Source organism: Alosa pseudoharengus, unplaced genomic scaffold, assembly GCF_046254945.1.
Source record: "Alosa pseudoharengus isolate Yale_2024_CS ecotype anadromous, Long Island Sound unplaced genomic scaffold, YU_APseudo_1.1 YU_APseudo_1.1_scf_11, whole genome shotgun sequence".
Taxonomy (NCBI): Eukaryota; Metazoa; Chordata; class Actinopteri; order Clupeiformes; family Clupeidae; genus Alosa; species Alosa pseudoharengus.
Genome location: NW_027468576.1, coordinates 219,835 through 237,208, shown reverse-complemented (window position 1 = coordinate 237,208; position 17,374 = coordinate 219,835). Strand labels below are relative to the sequence as shown.

Genomic DNA, 17,374 nt, shown 5'->3' with positions numbered 1-17,374 from the left:
ACTGTAAAACTAGACACAAAACTTATATTAGCCAAAACTGGAAGCATGATTGCATAACCTTGTATGAAAAAGATTAATTCACTGCAACACTATTTTATTGTTTGTTGTATTGATCTAATTTCCTAATTTTGGTTATGGACAGGTTGCCATGGAAACACGGGCTTTAATTGCCTGGATGGAGAAGATCCCATTTGTTCTTGGTGGCAACCTGCAGGGAGGGGAGCTTGTTGTGACTTATCCTTATGACCGCACACGCTCACTTGGGATCACACAGGAGCAGACACCAACACCAGATGACCACATCTTCCGCTGGCTGGCTTTTTCATATGCATCCACCCACCGACTCATGACTGATGCCAGGCGCACTAAGGACTTTGCTAAGGAAGACAGCACTATAAATGGAGCAGCCTGGCATACTGCAGCTGGGAGTTAGCACCTTTCAGTGTTATTTAGTCATTTGTTTAAGTTTATACTGGATCCACAAGCCAAGCCACATATTAATATAATAATTTAAAGATGATGATTACAAATGGGCAGTCCAAGGAGTAAATAATAATCACTGATTTAAATGACTGACCAGACACAACAGCAGGGATTTTTAAAACATCTTTTTAGCTGATGTCTCTTAAAATAGAGTAATGATAAATAGAGTGATAAGGGTAGCCAATCAATAAAATGTGTGTGAGCAGAACATAATTGCAATACACATGCACCTCAAGGCAAAAGGTAAAACGAAAAAGAAAGCAACCGAATTTCTGAAGCAAAACAACGTGTGCCCCCATCCATTTACAATGGAACAAAACTTCTTCAAAAAAACTCTCAGCACAAGTGACCTAATTAACTTTGGTCAGATTATTGCCTCAATTTTGTCAGATATTTCAGACATAACATACTGCTCTAGAGTTTGATTGGAAATGTGCCTCGAACGGACCCTTTGGGGAGTTTCATTCTGTTTGTTTTTTTTCCGAAACAGAGTGTGATTGTTCTATTCACATAAAGGCCACCCTAACAATCTTTGAATGTAAATGCTCCATGTTTTGACTCAACATCAAAAACAAGTCAGTTTTGGAAATTATAACTTCAAATTAACACAAAGTGGCAACAGTGATATAAATGGGATAATAAACTCCACAGCGTTTGGTTTTTAGAAAAAAAAATATGCACATTGGGGCTGCATTACGGGGCTGCATTACCACTTCAAGCCACTCTATGACGCAGAAGACAGCTAAACCAAGCTAGATAGATAGATACAGTAGATATATAGAGATAGAAGGTCGGGCTTGTGGAGCTATAGGCAACATGGTCCTCGCTTTAGATTGGGGGGCTGCAAAATTTACTACAAATAGGTAAGAAAGGTCTTACCTTGGGGCAGCCGTGGCCTACTGGTTAGCGCTTCGGACTTGTTACAGGAGGGTTGCCGGTTCGAACCCCGACCAGAAGGCACCTAACCCCTCACTGCTCCCTGAGCGCCGCTGTTGCCGGCAGCTCACTACGCCAGGATTAGTGTGTGCTTCACCTCACTGTGTGCTGAGTGTGTTTCACTAATTCACGGATTGGGATAAATGCAGAGACCAAATTTCCCTCACGGGATCAAGATAGTGTATATATACATATACTTATAAGCGTATTAGTTATCCACCTCTTTGTCTTATACACCATTAACAAGCTGCTTGTTAAAGGGACACCAGGCAAGCCTGATGCTTTTTCTCTACGAAACTCCCCCTGGCTCGGTCTGAAGCTCTTTTCCTTTTCTTTGCGTCTTCCGTCAAGTGTTTTCACTGCTTCTTCGCCGGCTCTGCCATTATACACACGTTTGCAACAATCTCTAGCGTTTAGTTAGCCTGCCTCTGTGCTGTAAACTGATCCTGCTTTGGTCGGCGGGTGGGATATTCTTCCTACAGGCAGTAGGGGCGGGCGAGAGAGCCTTCATTCGCCCCGTAATGAGTCATTTAACCATATACCGACTTACGAAGATGATTAATTAACACGAAAACGTTGCCTGGTGTCCCTTTAACACTTACAACTGTTAACCAATATGCTTGTAAGTAACTTAAAAGGCTGCTTATTAACACTAGCACAACACAAGCTGCATGTTAACAGTTTAGTGTTACCTAACTGTTAGTAATGAATTGTTATCTGCTTATAATGCACTGTTAATACCTAATAAGCACATGTTATTCTAAAGTGTTACCGAATTTTTATTTAAAACTTTGACAACTACAGTACTATATGACTACTCTGCGCTAGCGGCAGTCATAATTGTATAGAGACAGCATGCTCTTTGCCTTGCAAAATCAATACATTACTGCTAAAAAAAATCAAGTCAAGCAGTGGTACAGAAGAATGAGGTGGAGGAACTATAGTGCTCAAAGCAGTAGCACACGGGGATGGCTGGTGATGGGCGAATAATGATCCCTCAAAACCCAAATATCTATCAAGCATTTTGTCTGACTCAATCGAAATTATGTAGTGAATGAGCAAATTAGGCAGTTTATTTAGATTTTTTAAATCAGAAATATAAGTATAAAATACACATAAAAGCAGTACATCAAAACTGGTATAGCAACATCACATATTACCAACCTCTTACGTGTATGTGTCACTTAATTTTCATTTCTATACAAACCAAGACGGCGGATTCCTAAAGAAACGCAAGCACCCACACCATAAATTTATCTAACCGTGACTCGAAGAGCTGTAAACAGTGTTGTAAGGCTGCGTGTACAAATCCGTTTGGAGCTCCAGTGGAATTTTGAATTGCGACGACGAGAATTCTCGGGCTAACCGTTGACGTGCCGTGAGAAAGGTTGATAATAAGTATCCACCAGACCAGCACTAAACTCCAAGCGTGGTAAACAAAATCGGATATTTCAGGCAGTAAAAGCCCCGGTAAGAACCAAACTAGATTTTGTTCAAATCTACACACCTATGGCTACTGAAAAATGTAAGGTTCGTTTGGCAAATGTTATTTTGAAGTATTAAAAAACATCATTGTTTTAGAATTTTCGAATGAAATGGTTGGTAATTAGCACGTTTATGATAACATGGCTAAACCTTTTGTTTGGTCATTTATTTTTTCTCTTGCTCTTTGCTTCATCTAGGGAGTCCCAAAGGGTCATAGTGGTGATTTTTTTCTGACCTCCTGAGTTAATTGAGAAGAAGTATTGCAAATCAATTCAAAAGAAGTAAAAAACACATTTCCACCTCAAAAAGAATCGTCCGATCACATTGGCCGTGGCTCTGTACAGTGTGGCTGAATATATGCTGTGCATTGTTAACAGCATATCCTTATATTCTTACAGTGGCATAATGTAGTGATGATAATGATTGTATAATCATGTAGTCTATAATGCTTAATGTTTTCATGAAACAGCTGACTGAAAGTTGCTCTGCTTAATTGGCAGGTATGAATGACTTTAGCTACCTGCATACAAACTGCTTTGAGCTATCCATGTATGTGGGTTGCGACAAATTCCCCCATGAGACTGAGCTGCCGGAGGAGTGGGAGAACAATCGTGAATCTCTCTTGGTCTTCATGGAACAGGTATAAAGGAATTTTACCAAGATTATTATCATCACACTCACACAAACTTCATTCAAACTACATTCAAAATTCATCATGAAGATCGTCATACACCACTGCCAGTCCAGGGATGCCACGGAATTTTATCAACAGGTTTTTCTCCTGATAACCGGAGAGGACGAGAAGGTGTGTACTGCAGGAGCATGTTTGATAGATATTTAGTGATTTATAAACAAGCAGTAGTGTTTTAAAGTAAATTCTGTACTGGAAGCCAGTGCAGGTACTTACAAATTGGAGTAATGTGGTCAGTTCTTTTAGTTTTTGTGAAAACCCTAGCTGCTGCATTTTGTATCACCTGAAACTGTTTGAGTCTTTTTAGGAAGGCATGTGAAAAGTCCATTGTAGTAATCAACCCTGCTGGAGATACAGTTAAGAACAAATTGATTCATACCCTTGGCAAATATTGATTTAATGCTGATTTTCTCTATCAATATGTTTGTTCTGACTGAAAATGACACTGTCACATGCCAAAAGTTTGTAAGACAATGTGGGAGAAACATGGAATTAAAAAAAGCGTTTTCATCTTTTTTAAGTCCAAAATTATTCATACCCTTTTTAAATAATCAATGGAAACATCTTTATTTGCATTCACAACTCTTAAAATGGTTCTTTTAATATCTACCAAGCCTCTCCATGTCTCCACAATGATTCTAGACCACACTTTAACAGCAATCCGGGTTTTCAGTCAGGAATGATTATTTGCCATCACTCTGGCCTCTGGCTCACTTTTTTAATGGATTGAGGTCTGGACTCTGGCTCTGCCACTCTAAAATATTGATATTGTTCTCAGTTAAACGTTTCTTGCCTTGTTTGGCTGTATGTTTTGGATCCCATTGCCTGAAAAACACCCAAAAACTAATACATTGTTCTCCACATTGTGGATGGTGTTTTGATGGTTGACATTTTCACTCCATCTCAAAATGGATCACTTGGTCATCTTGGATACTGATCATGGATCACTCTTCTCCAAACATGCACAACTCAGCTAAACCTTCATAACGGCACACCTGGACAAAGAATTTACCTTTCGCTGGATTTTTTTTTTTTTTTGGACCCAGGGACATGGCCTGAGATTGGCATAAAAAAGAAGCATTAAACTCCAATGACACCATGTCCATTTCAATTGTGGGGCTAGAAAAGTATTCTTTTGGGATGTTTTTCAACCAGGGGGACCTGGTGACCTTCTCAAAGTAAACGGTAACACTAAAGCAAGAGGCTACACTGAGATTCTGGAGGAAAAGATCAGGCAGTGTGCCAAGAGACCTGCCCCAATAGGCATCATTGGACCATTACACCATACAATGATCCAAAACATACAGCCAAGCAAGGCAAGAAATGGTTAACAGAGAACAATGTCACCATTTTAGAGTGGCCCAGCCAAAGTCCAGACCTCAATCAGTCAAAAAAGTTAACACAAGGCCAAAGTGATGGCAAATAATCGTTCCTGCCTCAAAACCCAGATTGCTGCTAAAAAGGTGCGGTCTACAATCATTGTGGAGACATGGAGAGGCTTGGTAGGTAAGAACCATTTTGAGAGCAAATAAAGATGTTTCCATTGATTATTTAAAAATGGTATGAATAATTTTGGACATGCCATTTTTCATAAAAATGTTAAAAAAGATAAACACGATTATTTTTTTGATTCCATGTTTCTACCACATTGTGTTACAACCTTTTGGCATGTGTCAGTGTCATTTTCAGTCAGAACAAACATATTAGTCAAGAGAAAATCAACATTAGATCAATATTTGGCAGGGGTATGAATAATTGTGTCCTTAACTGTAAATGCATGAATGAGTTTTTCTAAATCATAAACACTAGGTCTAATTCAAGACTCTTTTCCTCACTGGTTCCATGCTGGTGGAATGAGTTGCCCAGTGCTCTCCGTTCCTGTGGTAGTTTTGGGTCGTTTAAGAGGGGTCTAAAGACATTCCTGTTCAACATGCACTTAGTTCTTTAAGCGCTTCTTATGTGTTATGGTTTGTATAATATTGTTTTATTTCCATTAAGCTGTTGATTACATCACATCTGAGTCAATGGGCTAAATATTCATGGGTAACCCTTTCTTTTACAGTCCCCTAATAACTAGGTATTTACCCAGTAACAATATGGTAATATTAGGGATGCACGATATATCGGCGGCCGATATATTATTAGCCGATAAGTAAAAAAATGAAAATATTATTATCGGTCCGATAACAGAATTCTGGCCGATAATTTGCGCCGATATTTTTTAAAGTCCTAATTTAGGCCTACGTCTGGCTACACTGAGCTACTTGGCTATACTTTTTCCTCAATATAATGTCAGCGGTGTGAATGTATTTCACCACTCTAACAAAATCTGTGGGCATGCGTTCATTTGGGAATCTGCATCTCAAAATCCTCTCGTGAATGATCTGCCATTTAACCTTAACAGAGCGGAGCTCAGCCCTATCTAGAGCCGTCTTGTGCTGGTGTGTTTGCACTTTACCGCACTGGTCGGGGAAACAAATAAACAAACTCGTTAGTGGGACGAGTACATAAGTAGGCCTAGTTCTAAGTTGTGTTTTAGTATTATATTTGCATTACTTTAGCTTGGGTTTTGTATTATTACCTAGAAATATGCTAACCATTCGTGCTTCAGTTCCAGACAGGTCATCATAATAAGTTATGAAAACCTTCGGGGCTAACTCCTCATTTCTGCTGCAGCAGGTTGTGCGCAACAGAGTAGACGGACATAAGCATAAGATACAGTCTGAGGAGTTTTATTCAGTTACCCGCAGTTGAAACTAAACCTAAGTTTCCCTCACAAACACTGATTTGGTTGCTATACTGTAGCTTATTCCAAACTGAGCCGTTTATGAGCGTTTAGTCCTAAATGAAAACGATTCAAACTCTCTAGCCACTCACTCGCAATTCACTGACGTCAGGTTCACTTAAAGGAGCCACACATACTGTAGGGCTAGGCTACTGTTATGTTGTTGACTGCCGTACTATTGAGGACTATTATGAGTTCTGTCCATCATTTGGTGGTAGGTAAAATTACTGCAATAAAATTATGCTTATTAAATGCTTTCCCCAAATCACTTTTCACAATTTTTTTTCAAGAGTAATATTATCGGTTATCGTATCGGTATCGGCCACAACAAACCAATAAATATCGGTTATCGTTATCGGCCCTAAAATTCCATATCGGTGCATCTCTAGGTAATATCAAGAAATTATATGGTCATTTAATGCCTGCTAGAGTTGACTGTAGCTCGGAATGCAATCGGTTGCCATAGTAGGCTATCCTAAAATCCAGCGATAAAACAAAGCATGAACTCATGAGCGTCGGTCTGCCCTATATGTATATCATCTGATTGTAATGTTTACAGATAGGCTATCTAGGCGATATTTGTAACATTTATTTTGTATTTGGCCTGTTATAAAATCATGTAGGCCTATTGAACAATTTAAACACATTGTGAACCCCAAAGTTGGAGACATGCGTATAGACATTGCTGCAAATTTAAAACCGGATTACTCTGGAATGGCTAACTGTACAGGGGAGTGCTTTAAACTTTAAAGGGACACCAGGCAAGCCTGATGCTTTTTCTCAACGAAACTCCCCCTCGCTCGGTCTGAAGCTCTTTTCCTTTTCTTTGCGTCTTCCGTCAAGGGTTTTCGCTGCTTCTTCGCCGGCTCTGCCATTATACACACGTTTGCAACAATCTCTAGCGTTTCGTTAGCCTGTCTCTGTGCTGTAAACTGATCCTGCTTCGGTCGGCGGGTAGGATACAACGAACTTGCAAGTGGGATATTCTTCCTACAGGCAGTAGGGGCGGGCGAGAGAGCCTTCATTCGGCCCGTAATGAGTCATTTAACCATATACCGACTTACGATGATGATTAATTAACACGAAAACGTTGCCTGGTGTCCCTTTAATAAAAACTTTAAACTTTAATTACACCTTTGTGTTCGGTAAGGTCTGCTGTTTATTCTGATATATGGTTTGTCATGTGTTGAGGGAAAGTTTGCGAAGCCAAGATGAATGGGTAGGGAGATGGGCGCAGAAAATATGATTAAATTAAAGTTAGGCTACTTTTCTCGCGAACCGTTTACCACAACAACTAACCACCAACATTGTTTAAAAGCTGAGAAAAAGCTCTTTCATGTGATACATGTGATGTCTGTGATGAATAGGCTACTTCGCAAGTAGTTCAGCAAATTTGGGTGGGACAGAAATACCTTTACAGAGCAGCAGATCAGGGCTGGCCATATCTAACCTGGCCCTAGCCAGATGAATGTCGTTCCGCTAGCTCCGCCTAGCTTCACTCACATCCATCTGGAACCTCTTCCATTGAGAGTGATTTCTCCAACCAACTTTATGGTTTAGCCAATCAGGACGCAGGGCGGGAGTTTCATAGATGTGACATAGCGTAGAAGCGACTGTGAGACTGTTATCAGCGTCACGGGTTGGCTTCGATGAGAGTGGTTGAAGTAGCACGTCAATAGATGACGGACAAGTGGCTTATTCAATCATATGCAAGCATTTTTTGATTAGGTCCAGCCTTCTGAAACGACATTTCAATGGATCGGTTCCAGATGGATGAGTGGAGCTAGCGGAACGACATTCATCTGGCTAGGGCCAGGTTAGGCCATATCGGCTCTGATGTACATTGATTTAAATGCATTATCGTTTCACTATCCAACACGCAAACAAGAAAGAAAAGAAAAAAGAAACCAATGAGCTTATGTTACGATTTCCGATAGGCCTAGGCCTAGAGAAAAGACAGCTATTGGTAACCTAACAAGTAGGATTTGCTTTGCCTACTCTGCTGTTTGGTTGTCCCAAACTTTGAGACGACCCATACTCGCATTAACTGAATCTTATCAACCCGAACTGCGATGTTCCAAACAGAGTGACAGGATGCAATGCCTAATTATCTCACTGCCTACGGCATAACTGATACAGTGCGCCTAGGCCTACTGTTAAACACCTGAAAAATATTAAGCTGCTGTTTGAATGATTTATGACTGAATGGAATGTTGCGTTTTTAAGCGCCAGAACTGCTTATCACGTTGTGTGACAAAGTTTACACCAATCATCATCTTCTAATGTATCCTTATGTTGAGATGTCCATTCTCTTTGCCCTAGGCTATCATTTGTGCTTGAAGCATGTTTCAATTAAGACAGTACACAAGCTATTTTTATTGTTGTATTGAATGATTTCATGAATGAATTGTACGCACATAGGCTACAGGATTACGGCTGGCGGTGCCACTGACCAAGGCCACAGTAGCCTGTGAACCTCTGATTTTCAAAGGGGAATCACAGCCAACGCAGGGGGCAACTCTTCTCCCTCTTTTCCCTTCCAAATTACTTTTTAATGTCTGAAGACATCTATCGGAAGAATCTAACATTCTAAGCAACAGCAAAGCAAATGCAAGCTAACCAAAGTGCAGTCGGTTCTCCCGCCATGGTTTTGGAAATCACACACCTGCTGCATCTGAAGGCCCACGCATAATAAGGCCTACGCCTATCACTCTACACGCCCCTGTTGCGCGTCACATTAATAGCTGATGCTGCCTCCTGGCTCCCCAAAATTTTCAGACACACGTTGCGGCAAAAAGACATCATTGTTTTTTTTTTTGTCGGGTCGGGTCAGGTTCATGTAGTTAATCAGTGCATATTGAGGGTCGAGTGGGTGCAGATTGACTCTCCTGACGGGTCGGGTGGGTGCAGATGTTAGAAAACCTTAACCGGCGCAACACTACTGTTCAGCATATTGTAATGCAGCGTTGAATGGATGAATAGCTTACATAAGGGGACCCCGCACTTTTCAAACCCCACTAAATCTTATGGTTATTGTCCCCACCACTTCTAAAAACAAACTGACACCCTTGTTTATACCAGACATGAGTCTCTACACTACAGTCATGGTGACCCTCAATATTTACATCAGTCTACATTCTTTTGTAACCTTATTCAATCAAGTGATTTAAAAGTGCATTGTTTGAAATTGGAATACAATAAATATGCTGCCTGTATCTTTTATTTTATTATTGGTTTACAAAAGTTAGGCTACATGAAGCAATGACTTCTGGGAATTTCAAAACCGAATGCGTCTACTTTCTTCAGCACGGGGAAGTCGTTGCCAATCTAGCATGCCTTGATTCTTGGAATTTTCCCCTTATAAAAGCTAATAAACTGCCCCCAAATGCACTTCGAAACATAAGAGAATGTCTGCTTAAATTCAGTGAAGGTGCTACGGTTGAAAATCTACAGTCGGAATTGACAAATCTCGCCACGCACTAGGACAGCCTGAAAAAGTCTCCTCTAAACGAGTATACAGTCAAAGCGTCGGACTTTGATGATGCCGCAGAGATATAGGAAGATACAGAAATAAACCTGGTGAGCAAGAAATGTGCTACCTGCAAGAATTGTGCAATCTGTTGCTATTTCCTTCTCCAGCAGTTAAACCTCTTTACCTGTGCCTACAACTATGGTTAGCAAATTAATTCCTACTAACACTGTCATGTACTCAAGTGGCATGCAAACGGAGTTTTTCCACTCTTAAATTCATCAAGAATCGCCTAAGGACACGATTGTCACAGGATAATTTGGAGGCCTTTATGCTGATGGCGACAGAGAAAGAGGTCCTATAATGAACTTGGATGCTGATGACGTGATAGACAGGGTTGCGGAGAAGAGCAAGCTCCTTCGCACCTTGTTAACTGCATGACGTTAATTAAGACACTTTTGTGGAGCGGCTGCTCTGATGGGTTTCCCGTTTACCAACAAAACTACATTCCCGCGCAGCCGTGGGGCAGAAGACGATTGGTGCCACAACGTTATAAACTTGACCTAAATAGTCGGCTGCTGTAAGCTACAATCGGAATTTTTTATATACCCCTGGTCCCCTGTTGTCTCAATGATAATAACATCTCATTTCAGGCTATCACTGATTCTTGAGATAAGGGACAAAACATGTCCCCCATCAAAATGTTGCAATTTCCTTTAAAAAACAATACATTATTTCGTTTAAAAAGGCTTTAAAAGTTGGATATGAAAGAATTGTGTATGTTTAGACTTTTAGTTTTGGCTATATTTATATTCTTTCATAGTAATTTCATAAAATACCGGCACTGTACTATGAAAGCCCATGCAAATGAACTCGTCCTCCGCAGAGGTTACAGTATCAAACTGCAAAAATAAAGTGTTTTAAAATGCCCAAAATGCACAAATATGATTATGAGGTTAATTGGATGGCTTAATAAAATATCACAAAATACTTAACGTGAACATTGCATTATTTTATACATTAACAACAGCCTTTCAAAATCTGTCCTCAATTCATGTCAACTCCGTCAGATATTTTTCAAATTCGAAATAAATCAGGCATATTTTGGTCAGCTTTAACCCTGAGGACCCCCTTTGACTTCTTTCTGTTGATGGATGCAGCAGTCCAACACATGGTCTCATAAGTGGTTTTTAAAAAATAAATATTCAGCGTTGAAAGTTGAAATCCCTGTGGTCACAGCTTTTATGTGTCAACACTGTCTTCAAAGTAGAGCTGAATTCAATCAAGAAGTTTGAAATAAAAGTTGGTATTTTGGTTTAGTTTAGTGGCAGCTGGCAACTGAGGAAAATCAAAATGGCTACCATCTACTACACATGATTAAGTTAAAAAAAACATGTTGTTTTGTCAACTCCGTCAGACGTCAACTCTGTCAGATATTTTGTCTGACGGTGTTGACATGTAAGCTGACGGAGTGGAAAAGTGCTCCCAAATACTCATTAAGTAATGTATAACAACTACATAACATGATAATATGATCTAAGTATGCATGTTGGTTGACTTAAAACATTCTAATATAACCAAATGCCAAATAACTTATAATAATAACTCATAAAAAGTATTGTTTTTATCTGTAATCTGTAATTGCAGACAGGAGCAAAAACAAAGAAACAGTACCAGAGAAAAGGGAGAGAAAGAATTAACAGTGACCCAGAAAGCAGAAGGGACAGTTAAACAGTAAACAGCAGTTAGAAAAGGAGAGCCAGAGATGGAAGGACAGGGTCCAAAACAAAAAAGTAAAACAAGTAGGAGAATTAGGACCCAGAGCAAAAAGGCACCGCAATAAGTATTGGAGGAAAGCAAAGAAAAGGTCCAGAGCTATGCAGAATAGATAGCTAAATGAAATAGACACCCCACCAGAATGTCCTCTGGACCAGGCTGTTGAGGAGCCTACTTCAACCCAGCGTGCCCTTGCAGTTGAGAGAGAGAGGAGAAAAACCAGGAAAAGACACACAAGGGAGATAAAAGCATTGAAAGAAAAGGTTAAGAAATTAACAAAAGAGCAACACTAACTAAGAAAGCAGGAATGGCGGAAAAAGAAGGCTCAAATAGAAAAGTCAAACTAAAAGATAAAATGATTGTAGATTCTCCATGAACAGAAACAGAGAGGATGATAACGGGAAGCCAACATCGGAAGCCCACCTTAGGAGATATCTTCTTTTCCACAAGAGCTGAAAAGGAATTATACAACTCATGTGGCACAGAAACGAGCCGTTGAAAAATCAGGTCACAGACAACTGGCATTACACTGCAAAAACTGCTTATCTAATAAAATCTAACCAAGATTATTAATCTTATATCAAGATAAAAAACTAGTTTGTATTGTTTTCAGTATAAAGAGACTTACCAGCGCTTTCTCATGAAATCATTTGACTTAATTTAAGAAACATTTGAAGTCATGAAAACAAGTAGATTTGCCAGTGCATTGTGCAAATTTGTCCTAAAAACAAGCCAATTTGTCTGCCAGTGCGTTAAGTAAATTTGTCTTGATAAGACTCCTTAAAATAAGTCAAAGTCTTCTTAAATTAAGTCAAAATGACCTTTCAAGAGGTAAGTCTTTTCATACTAGAAACAATACCAAATAGATTTTTTGATGTTATTATAAGATTAGATTTCATTTTTTGCAGTGTATCAGGTAAGGTTCTAAAGAAGTATTGGCTTCTCCATAGGCTTCCCCAGTTTGGTGTTAGCTACAGACAACTATCATGCTCTTGCAGTGCTATTGAATTGCCAATGCTTTCCCCCAGCTACTCTTTGTATAAGAGACTGCTCAGAGGAGCAGCAGACTAATTCAAGGGCCAGGAAGAGCCGTCCATGTTGATAGAGGAGATGGAAGACGAGTTGGGAGAAGCAGGGGATTCGGTCGATTTGGTGGATGAAATGGAAGAGGAGCCATTGAAAGATCATGGGGGTGCTACTGTTGATATAATTAGCAACAGTATTGAGACAGGGGATTGGCTGGCAGTGGTGTATGATGATCACTGGTGGTTAGGAAAGTCCATTGATGTAGATATAGAACACCAAGATGTGAAAGTTGAGTTTTTGCATCGTCGTGGTCCTACTGCCAATTTTCACCCTAAATATGGGAGGAGGGTAACCTAGAAATCTAGACGTACCCTAGCAGCAGCAAATGTAATTTGCAGCCAGGGTAGTCTAGCAACTCTCTGTTGGCTTGTGAGCTGGAAAAATCAAACTTTGATCAGGCTAATCATATTGTGTGTAGAGTCGGTGGGCGGGTTTAACATAATGATGACAGAGTTGCGACGGTTCCACGTGAATTCCCTGCTACTTGAAAACAAAAAAGATGGATGCTGTTGCTGGAAAACAGCGGTCTTTGAATCACGACTGGAGTTTTTTTAAGTTGGCAAAAGTTTGATCAACTAGCCAACTAGCTCCACTGGTGAGCGCATGGGACTCATGAGATGTAGGCAGTGTTGGCAAGGATACTTTCAAAAAGTATTCTGTTACAGAATACAGAATACATGCCCAAAAATGTATTTTGTAAAATATTCAATCTGAGTAACGTATTCTGAATACTTGGATTACTTCTGCATTGATTTGCAATGCAGCCATCAAATCCTGCTTACTAAACAGGCCTATTCTGGTGTGTTCTTCTGTTCCAAATGGCTAAACCCTGCTGAAAAAACCAGCTAGAAAACAGCTTATGCTGGTAGCTGGTTTTAGCTGGTTTTCTTCCAGCTCTTGCTGGTCTTTGCTGGTGTAGCTGGTTGGGCCACCAGCTGGATATGCTGGTGTGACCATCTGAGGAAACTGGTCATGCTGGTGTGACCAGCCTGTCTTGTGGGATACAGCTGGTGCAAGATGGTCATGCTGGTGACCAGCCCGTCAAGCTGGTCATGCTGGTTTGCTAGAATGACCAACAGAAGCTGGCATGGCCAGTTAAACCAGCACTATAGACCACCAACACCAGCTAAAATGACCAGCTTGAGGTGGTACGACAAGCAAAACCAGCGGAATTATCATCATAAGCTAGGAAAACCAGCTGAAGGTATGTTTTCGCAAGAGTTTTGCTGGTCTAGTAGGTCAACCATCATAGGGTGGTCAAACACGCTGGTCAACCAGCAAACCCCCTTTAGCTGGTCAGGCTGTTTTTTTCAGCAGGGAAGTGTTAGGCCCATATAGGAGAATGTAAAGTCAACAAAGCTACCAGATACAACTATAAAATAGCAAGGTGACCAGTAAAACTACAGCAGGCAACTAGACTAGGAGGAGGGATGTCTGTTTCTGTCCAGTGAAAGATTTTGAAACTGACAGGGACAGCTTGTTCCCTGTTCAACACCTCTTGTCCAGTGTCCAAGTCCCGCAGGTTAGACAAACTATTATATATAAATATCTAATACTTGGCTCTACACCGAAGGCAGTAATGACAGATAAAAGAGAAATTGGAGCAAATCATAGAACTTACTTGCCTGAGGTCCTGTAGAAACTCTTTGTTTGAAGTTTGATACTCTTTCCCTTGATACTGCCATGTCAAAACTAGTCAAATATCTTTAATCAGTTTGATTCTCGATTAGTTTGTCAACACCGTCAATTGTGTGTCAACACCGTCAGTTGTGTGTCAACACCGTAAGATGGAGGTTTTTCATTTTTATAAAAAAATGTATATTTATTTTGTTCAATTGAGTGTGTTCATACATTAAAACACCAACTTATCTACATGCATCAGTGTCTTGTGTGCACAAAACCACTAATTGTATATATTAAAAATTAAAAAATAGTAAACTAAATTAAGGTAATTTAAAATGGCTTATTTCAAAGCAATGTAAAATGATATTAAAAGTGTATATAATGCAATTTATCACTAAACCTTGCTAAGGCACACCATTTCTACACACTTAAAAACTTTAGAGTGTTGTTGATTTATCAAACACACAAAAAAACATATTTTCATGTGTCTGACGGAGTTGACAAATGACAAGTTACTAAGTCAGTAAATGTCAATTTTTATAAAAAGTGGTTAATAAAAAACCTGTTCCTTTTCAGGCATGATAGATGAGATCTATGTTTATGATGATATCCAATTCAAATTAATGTAGTATTGATTTTTTGTTTGTCACTTTTCAAAAGTACTTTTGTCCCTTATCTCAAGAATCAGTGCTATATTTCAGAGTTTGCCGTTCATTTGCATTAACATCGTATTTTGTCATTTTTGGCGAAGACATGCATTCCTTTAGGGATATTGAACATATTGAACATTCTCTAACCATTGTGATTTCGAATTGGTGCAGTTTTCAGCACAAAAACTAATTTTGTTCTTTTCATGGAGAGCACTACTCTATGCTGTTCTATGGTGCTTTCTGCCTCTTGCGCACGCATGTTTTCGTGACGTTGCATAGAAATCCATGTATTCCAGGCTATTCTTTTTTCATTTTCATATTTCATATTGCATTCATTTTTTGGAGTTGTGCATTGATATACCCATGTTCTTGGTTCAGTCTTTATGCATATTAAAGTTAGAGTTCATCACCAATGGGGCTACAAAAGTGTTATGTCCGTGCATGTGAAGTTATATCTGTGTGTTGCGGGCACATGCACGCGTGTGCATGCACATCCCCGTGTGGGCCGCTGGTTGGTGAAAATGCCAGGGCCGTTTTTTAATCCCAGTCCGTCACTACTGATGGCCGACAGAGATGATACTGTGAGTCTGGGGTTGAGTAGACTTGTAAACAAGCTATTGCATTTCATGCATGATAGTCATTCTGCTGCTGCTGATAACTGTTAGACTAGGGGCCCTATCATGACATTCTAAAGTGCATCGTCACTCGTCAAAAGTCTATTCAAATTTAGTAGGATGTCCAGTTCACATTGGGAGGGGTTTCGTTCTCAAAAGTGGAGCGCATGGCGTAACAAGGTGTTCCTAGGCCTTTTAATCAGTCATATGGGTGTGTTTGGGGCGTAACATCATTTTAAACCAATGAGAATGACATCTGTCATTCCCTTTAACGGCGCAACGCGCGATATGTCAAATAAATGCATCGGTATTTTGGCATTCAACGGCGCATTTGAAGGAGGCTGCTTGCAAGACCGTATGGAATAGTCATTCTTAAACCATGCTTTACTAAAATCTAGCATAGCCTTCACGCATTTGCACTCGTCTATTATTTGAACTCATTGGCAAAGTGAAACTAACTTCACCAAGGAGTCAGTCAACGACAAGACAGTTATATGCAGTTACTTTCACTATTGACTGACAATGGGTTACCATCGAAAACATAGGCTGGAAAAAACAACACTTACCCTAATGTTGCTCAATTGACTGAATAAAACAACATTTATCCTGCAGAGGAGTTGCTTATATCTCGTGACAGTGCGTCTTCAGCTGTGCTCCATACGTGTCTCTCGCCTCTCCCCTAATCACTTTTAACCGTCATTACCAATTTGCAAATGATGGTGAATAACTACTCATCATGAGATGTACAGTATTTCGTAATATCTTTATTCTAATTATGTTTCCCATTGTAATCGTGCAATTTGTAATGCTTTGCATGGACGTGCGCTGGTGTGCGTTCATGAATGATAGAAGGATGGTGCGTGCACCTGCCAATATGACTGTTGACATGCGCTCTTAAAATAGCATATGAACAACTCGCCATTGACTTCTGACCAGGTTTAGGTGGTGTATGATAGCGATTTTTAGACAATGCGCCAGGGCCCTCCCTAGGTTGTTAATTGCCACACCCCTGGGCGCAATGCTTAAAAAATAAACGTGCAAAATACCGAATTCAACTTTCCGCGGGTGAATAACGAGTATTACGCCATGCGCTGGTGGCCCAAAATACAGCCCTAGCTGTTATTGTTAGCATTCTCTTACTGAGAACCAAACAATATTGGTGATACTGCTAAAAAATAAACCATTGACATTATTCAAAGTTAACAGATCTCTATTTCCTCCTCTTGCCTTCCTTTTGTTTTCCCTAAAGCACAGGTAAGTTTAATTCAAAGTTATTGCTTTAAAATCAACATCTTTTCTGGCAGCAAACCAGTTAGACCGGTCATCTGCTGGGTGTTTTCTCTTCAGATTTCTTGTCAGAGAGCATGCTAGAATAGATTAAGACTTTGTCCACTTACATTTTCCAAAATTTTTAAAACTTTGATCATTAATAGCTCCACTGATATGGCATGTGCAGCTTCGAAACCTAGCTTCTTGGGCCAGTTGCTCAATTCAAAGATGTAATCAGATTGGGTGTCTGTGTACTGCCTGTGTGGCAGTGTGGTGCAGGTGGTAAAGGTGCCGTTCGGCAACTGAAGGATTGCAGGATCGAGCCCCACTCCACCTGACCCCATGAGAGTGCCACTTTATATCAGCCAATATACATCTAACATGCAATTTTAAAGACAACTACAGTGGGCGTTGCTTTCATTACACGGCGTGAAGCTGCGTGAAACTTTAGTATCACTTTCAGCCACTGTGCGTCGCTCTGCCACTGTACATCGCTCTGTCAGTAGC

At 40.0% G+C, this 17,374-nt stretch overlaps 1 protein-coding gene across 4 annotated transcripts in view; it reads left to right on the top strand.

The window, feature by feature from the left end:
• The window catches only part of LOC143116548 (inactive carboxypeptidase-like protein X2), a 309,062-nt gene that overhangs the window by 261,737 nt on the left and 29,951 nt on the right, over window positions 1-17,374 (top strand). For all 4 annotated transcript variants that reach the window (XM_076277730.1, XM_076277729.1, XM_076277727.1 and 1 more), the window contains 2 exons: window positions 143-428; window positions 3,405-3,544. In XM_076277730.1, the coding sequence (XP_076133845.1) occupies window positions 143-428; window positions 3,405-3,544 (426 nt within the window). The remainder of the gene's footprint in view (window positions 1-142; window positions 429-3,404; window positions 3,545-17,374) is intronic.